General features: G+C 42.5%; 1 protein-coding gene across 5 annotated transcripts in view; it reads right to left on the bottom strand.

Moving 5' to 3' along the window:
- Positions 1-5,443: 5,443 nt before the first annotated feature.
- Positions 5,444-9,428, bottom strand: part of rims1b (regulating synaptic membrane exocytosis 1b) — a 77,514-nt gene continuing 73,529 nt past the window's right edge. For all 5 annotated transcript variants that reach the window (XM_056409242.1, XM_056409243.1, XM_056409245.1 and 2 more), the window contains one exon: positions 5,444-7,816. In XM_056409242.1, the coding sequence (XP_056265217.1) occupies positions 7,598-7,816 (219 nt within the window). In that variant the 3' untranslated portion in view covers positions 5,444-7,597. The remainder of the gene's footprint in view (positions 7,817-9,428) is intronic.

Genomic DNA, 9,428 nt, shown 5'->3' with positions numbered 1-9,428 from the left:
CAACTGTCACATCGGTAAGTTTGCCAGTTGTTTCATGTAGGCTAATTTGTGTGATTATTACTAATATTCTGAATATTGTAGCGACCCTGGGTCAGGAACACTACGAGACGTAGATGGCTTATAGGGTGTTTATTCAAGGAACATAGAACAAGCTCCTGTTGGCCGTAGCCGACGCCAAAACCACAGCAAAACGCCGTGAAAACCTCCAAACCAGCTTCACGTCTGCTCCGGTCATAGCTCTGCCCCGAACGAGTCATAACACAACAACACACAACAACAACATCACTCGCCGTCCAATCACAGACACGCCTCACAGCTACCAGCTCGTGAGACGTTCACTTTCATCCGGAACATAACATTTATAACATAACATTCCCTCAGTCCGTTACAATATATTCACCTTTATTCTCCCATAAGCGAGAGGCCTAACATTTGCCTGCATACTATCGCCCATGATTATGATGATCCTTTAGCATAGACTAAGAAGCCCATACTTTATATAGCGGTCTCAGTAGGCCGCGGTATATCGAATAAGGCCGCGTCCGCTGCCCGTGTATCGTGGCATTAGCAGTATCTCCATTGATTTTGACCATATAGATTGTGTAATTCTTCAACTTGGTCCGGGCCTGATATCCCAACATTTCGGCCTGCATGTTTCTCTCATAGCAATCTGGATCGACGTGATCTTCACATACCACGGAGTTTCTGCTGAATGTAAATGTTTTTAAAATATGCCCGGTTCCTAAATTGTGCAGCCACTTCTTCGCGAGCACCTTCTTTTCCTCTGTAATAGGTTTGGGCACGCAAAATAACTTTTTAGTCTTGTGAGTCCGTTTATTATTTAGACAACCGAACGCCTTGCACTGCGCCATTTGGCGTGAACTCCAGACGTGAACTGGTTTGAGGCCACCGATCTATCCCAAGAAGCAACGCGTGTAGAAGTGGCTCCGGATTGGCTGAATTCCTTTCAACGACTCTACGTCATAGTGACCTCTGACATGAGTAAATAACTGGCAAGATGTCTGCGCACTGAAGCGTTCACGGACTCGGAATGTTGACAAAGAAATGTAAAGCCTCGGGCTATGCGTGACTTGTTGACAATAGCGGCAGGGAAAATATGATTTATTTGATGCGCCTAATGGATGTAGCACGTTGTTGTTTTGGGCTACAGGTACCCTTTAAAGGTGTGAACAGAAGACGAATAGTTTAGTAGTTTAGATCAAAATAATGAAAATCACACATTTCTACACACTGTGACTCATTTAAAGAATAAAGATATTTACTTTTTAAATGTGAGTGAAACCTGTAAATAATAAAATCTTAATAGTATTAATTTGTTTGGCTTATTTGTATTGTTTAGTGTTATGATGTAAAAGTGAATCTGAGGTGCAGATCTTGTTATAATTTGGAGTGTTTCCTGTTTTGTTTTGAAGTCCCTGTCTTTTTTTTTTTTTTTTTATTCTCTTTTTATTCAGCTTTTCACATGTTTGCAATCATAGACAATACAGTGTACTCTGTACGCCTTCTGTAGTTAACCGTCAGATCACATTTAAATATTTTTGGGTAATACAGAGGCAGGCCTCACTGACCTTCAAGTAAACATGCTATAGCATAAAAACACACACAAAATAAAAAAATGAAAAAAAAACACACAAAATTATGGGGTGAACCTGAAACTTATTCAAACAAGGGGGGTATTGAAATATAAAAAAAAAATATATATATATATATATATATATATATAAATAAAGAGTCCCTTCTAGACAAATGATGGTCGTATTGGTGTAACATAAATTATCCATTTTTCCCATCTAGACAAAAAGACTCCCTGTTGCAGTCTCAAAGCAAAGGTTATCCTCTCCATCTTAAAAATGTCATACACATCCAAAGTAGGTTTTCCTGGTTTTAACCACATTCTGGTGATTGCCTTCTTGCAAGCAGCACTCAGGATTCTAAACAGATATCTGTCTTTAGAGGAAAACATTTCTAGTGGTAAAACACCCAAATATAACGTTTCGAATTTAAATGAAATATCCACCCGAAAAACTTTTTCTAACACTCCATGAACCTGCTGCCAGAAAGGATTCAAAGATGTGCAAGACCAGAATATATGGAAATGGTTTGCCATAATGCATCCACACTGTCGCCAGCATGCAGAGGAATTAGTGTAATGTCTCTTCTGAGCTGGAGTAATGAAAAACCTTATGAGGTTTTTCCAACAAAACTCTCGCCATAAAGTTGAACTTGACGTTTTCCATTGCATCTCACATAAATTCTCCCAGTCTTCTTCCTCCAGAACTAAATTTCCTTCCCTTTCCCATTTTTGTTTTACATACAGCGAGTTACCTTTTGTTTCTTGTAAACTCCTATAGATTTTTGAAACAGCTTTCTTGTTGGAGCCCTCAAGATAGGCATCTTTAAAAACTTTTAACAAAGTGTTATCCCAGTGCACTTGTATGCTCTCCCTCTGTATTTTATCAATGTAATGTCGAACTTGAAGGAACCTGTAGAAATCATCACTTTTCAGATCAAACTGCCCCTTCAGATTCTGAAAGCTGTTCATGGACCCCTTGTGAAGAAATGTGCAGTAGGCTGTCAGGCCTTTTGAAGACCAACACTTGAATCTTGCATCCCATCTTCCAGGTAGAAATTCTGGATCATACACACACCATCTTAAAACCTTTACAGCCTCCCTCAAGTGTTTTTGAGTTACCAGTCTATTCCACACCTTAAGCGACAGACAGATCCATGGGTTTTTCAGTTTGATTAGTTTATTCATCAAGACCTTATCCCCAATCGCAGCTTGAATTGGAAATTCCTCTGATATAGCACTCTCCATCTCCTTCCACCTAGCAACGTACTTTGGATTGCACCAGCATATTAATGGTCTCAATTGAGCCGCAATATAGTAATCCTTTAAACATGGGAGTGCGACACCACCCTTGTTTTTAGCCAATTGTAGACTCTGATATTTAAATCTTGGCTTTCGTCCCTGCCAAATGTACCTTGAGATAAGTTTATCCCATTCCTGAAATTGTTGGTCAGATAGTTCCAGTGGAAGGGACTGGAAGAGATACAGCAGTCTCGGCAAAATAACCATTTTAACCGATTCAATGCGTGAAATAAAACTGAGAAAAGGAACAAGGTCCCATCTCCTTATGTCTTCCCTAATTTTTTGGTTCAAAGGTAGATAATTAAGTAAAAAAAGTTTTGTCAAATCTATTGGAATATTTACTCCCAAGTACTTAATGGATTCAGCATCCCACCCAAATGTATAGTTTTTCTTCATATTTACTGAAGGGCAGTACTTAAAACTCAGAATTTGTGTCTTCAAAACATTCAATTTATATCCAGAGAAGGATCCATATTGTTCTAAAGTTGAAAATAACTGGACCAGAGATTGTTCTGGACTGGATAGATACACCAATATGTCATCAGCAAAAAAAGAGATCTTTTGCTCCACCCCATTCATTACTATTCCCTTGATACTGTTATTTTGAATAATCCACTGGCTCAGAGGTTCGATAAAGATCGCAAACAAGAGAGGGCTAATTGGACAGCCCTGTCTCGTTCCCCGCTCCAATGGAAAGGAATTTGAAACGGCTCCATTAATTTTGATTCTCGCCCTGGGTCTATCGTATAAAGCCTGTATAGTTTTTATAAAGCTACTGTGAAATCCAAATATGTCTAAAATTCTAAACAGGAAGGTCCAATTTACACAATCAAATGCTTTTTCTGCATCTAACCCAACTAATACTGCTTCCAAATTACTTTCAGTTATATGGTTAATTATATGTAGTGACCTTCTGATACTATCATGGGTTTGTCTTTCTTGTACAAATCCTGTCTGATCAAGGCTAATAATTTGTGGTAATAATCCCTCTATTCGTTTGGCTAGTATATGGGTAAAGATTTTGTAATCCTGGTTCAACACGCTAATTGGCCTAAAATTACTGCATTCAGTTTTATCCTTTCCCTCTTTTGGAATAAGGATATGACTGCCTCCTTCCAGGAGGGCGGGATAATGTTCTCCTTAAGTACCCAGTTAAAGGTAGACTGCAACATAGATACCAATGACCCTTCCATCACCTTGTACCATTCCGAGGGAAACCCGTCTGGGCCTGGGGCCTTATTTGATTTAAGATGTGCTATAGCTAAGCTAATTTCTTTCTCTGTTATTTCAACTACCATCTGACTTCCCTGCTCACTAGTCAGTTTAGGCAGATGTACCCTTGAAGAAAGCCTCCATTTTCTCCCCATCAATTTGAGGTTGGGAGTATAGCTTTCGATAATATCCTTCAAAACAATTTTGTATTTCTTTTAGTTTATACTGTATGGAATTAGTAATAGGATTTCTAATTTTATTAATTGAATTCTCTGCTTGTTGTTTTTTCAGCCTATAGGCTAATAATTTACTGGCTTTTCCTCCTCCTTCATAGTATTTCTGTTTGGTGAAAATTAACTTTTTGTATATCTTTAGTGTAAATCTCATTTATTTCATTCCTTTTCTTTTGGAGCAATCCTCTTATTGTCTGATCATTTGAATCTTTATGATTTTGTTCCAATTGTTTTAATTCTCCTTGTAACTCATCTAACTCTTTTTGCTTGGCTCTTTTAAAGCGAGCACTGTATCCAATTATCTGCCCTCGAAGCACAGCTTTACATGCGTCCCACAGTATTGGAGGGGAAACTTCACCATTATCATTTTGTTCCAAGTACTCAGTGATATCCTTCTTCATTTGGTCCCTCATATTATTCAGTAAATATGTATTTAATCTCCATAACGTGTTTCTTTGATCCTGCTCCAGATTAAATTTTAAATAAATAGGGCAATGATCTGAAAGGTCCATGATCCCCATGTCGCAGTCCCTGTCTTGTTTCCTGTTTGCCTGTGCTTCGTTCCCTGTGCTTGTCTATTTCGTTCCTGATTGTCCCCAGCCACGCCCTGATTGTTTCCACCTGTGTCTCCACCTGTGTCTCGTTTCCCCAGTGTATTTAGCCTGTGTCCTTCTGCTTGTTCGGTGTCTGGTCGTTTTTGTTCCTGTCTGGTTCTTGTCCCTGTTCTTGTTGTTTCTCTCCTGTTGCCAGACTGTGGTTCTGCTCAGTGAACAATTAAAGAAACCTTTTTATTTTGAAACTGCCTGCTGCGTTTGGGTCCAAACCTCGCCCTACACAACAGATCTATTCATTCCGTTTATGTTTATTACATTTCTAATACTTCTAATATTTCCGTGTTCTCGTAATAAGACTCTAATGCATCTCCTGGGTTTGGGGAGTCGCTGCTCTGTGAAGCTCAAGGTCGTGTAGAGGCCAAAGAAAATACCAATGTTCCCACACACATGGCAGCGTTTCCCATTTAGAAATAAGTTTTTCACTTCAACTCAACTTAAGGCTGAGAAAGTAAAGCAACAGACGGCGACGAGGCGACGAAGCGAGAGGCCGATTCTCTTCCACACATTCTTTTTATTTGTAAATAATAAAAATGAACTTTTTTAAAATATAAAACATACACATCATTTGAGCCACGTCTGTTATACAAACAAGTAATGTTGCAGTGAATGCTTTACTCTTTTAGGATTCTCTTTTTGTTTCAGTGGAACACAGAAGTTGTAAACAATCAGCAATTTTTTTCCCTGTTAATACTGAAAAATAAATGAAATTAAATACTAAATACATTTTAAAAAAACATCTTCACCGGACGATGGAAAAAGAAAAGTCAACTGTTCTGAACGTGGCCGCGGCGGGGGGGGGGGGGGGGTCCGGTACACCTGTAGTACCCGTGGCCTTGGGGTCCAGTATGTGGTCCAGGTCCACGGTCCTGAATGGTCCCCGTTGCTCCTTCGTCACATGACTCCGCCCCCTTTTTGCAAACGCCACCGAACCCGATGGAGTATTTACAGCGTGTGACTCTGTGCGTTTATTCTTTACATCACGTGAACACGTGTTCGCATGTCTGAAATCATCATGTCGACACATAATTCACATTTCCATAGAAGTGGATCTGGATTGGTCGATATATACTCGTACGCGGTCTCGGCCCCTCGGAGGCTGCGAGGCCGCGAGGCTCTGCTAGCACCGAGCGTCCGCCAGGGGGCCGACGACATCGCCGTGGGGCTTTAGAGACATTCAGCACCGGGCGGGGGGGCGTGGCGCTCGCTGCGGGGTCAAAGGTCCTCGTGTGAATGGGAATGGCTTCGGTTTCTTGGTTTGATCTCTTTAATATTCAAGTACGAGCAAACTGTACAACTGCATGCGACACACAAGCGGCCCGACAGGAAGTGGAGCGAACGCAGGAAACTAGTTCAGCGTCTTTTTTCTTCTTCTGTTTTGTTTTACAAAAAAAAGAAAAAGTGCATGCAGCTTGGAACAGGTTCCAAAAGTCATGCTTGGCCCCGCCCCCTTCCCCCCCCCGGTGGTGGGAGGAGTCAGCGAGGTCGAACATCGGTCCCGTGTGTCCCGGCGGGTCGGATCCGATCGGTCGCCGTCGCGAGCAAAAGAGTCGCGCCGCGCGTGGTTCTTATTTTTCGGTTTGTTCGAACAACTTTATAAAAAAACAGCGATGTCATCGTTGCTTCTTCTTCTTTTTTTACCCTCTTTCTTTGAAATAATTTTTTTACTATATGTTTTTTTTTCTTCAAAAAGTTAAACTTTTTGGTCGTAAAAAAATCAAGCTCTTGTGCTTTTCTTAAAATTTCTAAATCATATAACTGAAGGGTTGGCTTACAAAAAAAACGTGGTGGAGGCGAGTGGATGAACCCCCCCCCCAAAAAAAATATGATAAAATGTGAACAATTAGACGGTCCTTGCTCTTTGTATTTCTTCTTATTTTTTTACAGTGATATTGAAACTTCAAAGTGACATAAATTGTGTTTATTGGTCCGCCTCCTGGGAGGCTGAATATACATCTATACAAAGACAACTGGACGAAGGGAAACAAACGCCGCTCGTCTGGCGGTCAAGTGTAAAAGTGTCATCGTCACTAGCCCCGCCCCCCCCCTGTAGAACATTCGTCGTTTCTCTCCATGCCCACACCGGACCGACACACTTTCCTCAGGAGCGTTTCACAGCTGTAAAAACATTTTGTGCAGGTAGAAACAAAGGGGGAAGATTAAAGGTGAAACACGCTCCACCGGGGGGGGGGGGGTGGGACCAGTGATGCGGCTCCGTGGTCCAGGCACCAGAAGAAGGCCCTGTGCTTCCAGACTGAACCGGCGCCCCCCTGGAGTGCCAGCAGCCGTCTGTTGAAGGAGGCCCCCCCCCCTGCAGAAAAGACAGCGCCCCCTGCAGGCGTGGGGAGGGATTGCCTCTCCGTCTCGAGTCCATACATTCCGATGCTTAACGTACATTTCTTTGCTATTGTTGATTAAAATAAAAAATCACCCTGCTTCATTTGACCCTCTGCCGCCCGGCGCCACGAGGGGGAACGGCGAGGCGCTCCTCATGGATATGAAACACTGAAATGTGGCGCTCCCGAAAATGAGCCCCGACAGGAAGTGATTGTCAGATCTCCACAAAGCTTTCTGGTTGCGATTCTTTTTTTGATTGTTGTTGTTCTACATTTCCCGCCATCTTTCTTTGTGTGTTTGTCTGTTTCTCACTAGGACCGGACCCCCGGGGGTCCGGAGGAGCTGTCCAGAGACGTCTGGGAGGCCCGGCGCGTCAGGGAGGCGAGCGTCGGATCCACCAAGGACGACGGGGGGAACAACTTGTACCAGCCAATCACTGTGCTCGATAAGTCCAGCTCCTCCAATAGGATCTGTGCAACTCCCATGAAGCTCTTATGGTCCATGCGGCCGTAGTCGCCCCAAACGATCACCTGGAGGGGAAGAGGTTCAGTCAGATAACAGGCATCCTCCAGGGTTCATCCTCATGACCAATGAACAGGTTCATCCTCATGACCAATGAACAGGTTCATCCACATGACCAATGAACAGGTTCATCCTCATGACCAATGAACAGGTTCATCCACAATCAACAGGTTCATCCTCATGACCAATGAACAGGTTCATCCACATGGTGACCAATGAACAGGTTCATCCTCATGACCAATGAACAGGTTCATCCACAATGAACAGGTTCATCCTCATGACCAATGAACAGGTTCATCCTCATGACCAATGAACAGGTTCATCCACATGACCAATGAACAGGTTCATCCTCATGACCAATGAACAGGTTCATCCACATGACCAATGAACAGGGTTCATCCACATGACCAATGAACAGGTTCATCCTCATGACCAAAGAACAGGTTCATCCACAATGAACAGGTTCATCCACATGGTGACCAATGAACAGGTTCATCCTCATGACCAATGAACAGGTTCATCCTCATGACCAATGAACAGGTTCATCCACATGACCAATGAACAGGTTCATCCTCATGACCAATGAACAGGTTCATCTACATGACCAATGAACAGGTTCATCCTCATGACCAATGAACAGGTTCATCCACATGACCAATGAACAGGTTCATCCACATGACCAATGAACAGGTTCATCCTCATGAACAATGAACAGGTTCATCCACATGACCAATGAACAGGTTCATCCTCATGACCAATGAACAGGTTCATCCACATGACCAATGAACAGGTTCATCCTCATGACCAATGAACAGGTTCATCCACATGACCAGTGAACAGGTTCATCCACATGACCAATGAACAGGTTCATCCTCATGACCAATAAACAGGTTCATCCTCATGACCAATGAACAGGTTCATCCTCATGACCAATGAACAGGTTCATCCACATGACCAATGAACAGGTTCATCCTCATGACCAATGAACAGGTTCATCCACATGACCAATGAACAGGTTCATCCACATGACCAATGACAGTTCATCCTCATGACCAATGCATGGGTTGATCCTCATGACCAGTGAACAGGTTCATCCACATGACCAGTGAACAGGTTCATCCACATGACCAATGAACAGGTTCATCCTCATGACCAATGAACAGGTTCATCCTCATGACCAATAAACAGGTTCATCCTCATGACCAATGAACAGGTTCATCCACATGACCAATGAACAGGTTCATCCACATGACCAATGAACAGGTTCATCCACATGACCAATGAACAGGTTCATCCTCATGACCAATGAACAGGTTCATCCTCATGACCAATGAACAGGTTCATCCACATGACCAATGAACAGATTCATCCCCATGACCAATGAACAGATTCATCCCCATGACCAATGAACAGGTTCATCACATGACCAATGAACAGGTTCATCCACATGGTGACCAATGAACAGGTTCATCCTCATGACCAATGAACAGGTTCATCCTCATGACCAATGAACAGGTTCATCCACATGACTAATGAACAGGTTCATCCACATGACCAATGAACAGGTTCATCCACTTGACCAATGAACAGGTTCATCCACATGACCAATGAACAGGTTCA

This window comes from Pseudoliparis swirei, chromosome 24 (assembly GCF_029220125.1).
Source record: "Pseudoliparis swirei isolate HS2019 ecotype Mariana Trench chromosome 24, NWPU_hadal_v1, whole genome shotgun sequence".
Classification (NCBI taxonomy): Eukaryota; Metazoa; Chordata; class Actinopteri; order Perciformes; family Liparidae; genus Pseudoliparis; species Pseudoliparis swirei.
This window is presented reverse-complemented; position numbering and strand designations above follow the sequence as displayed.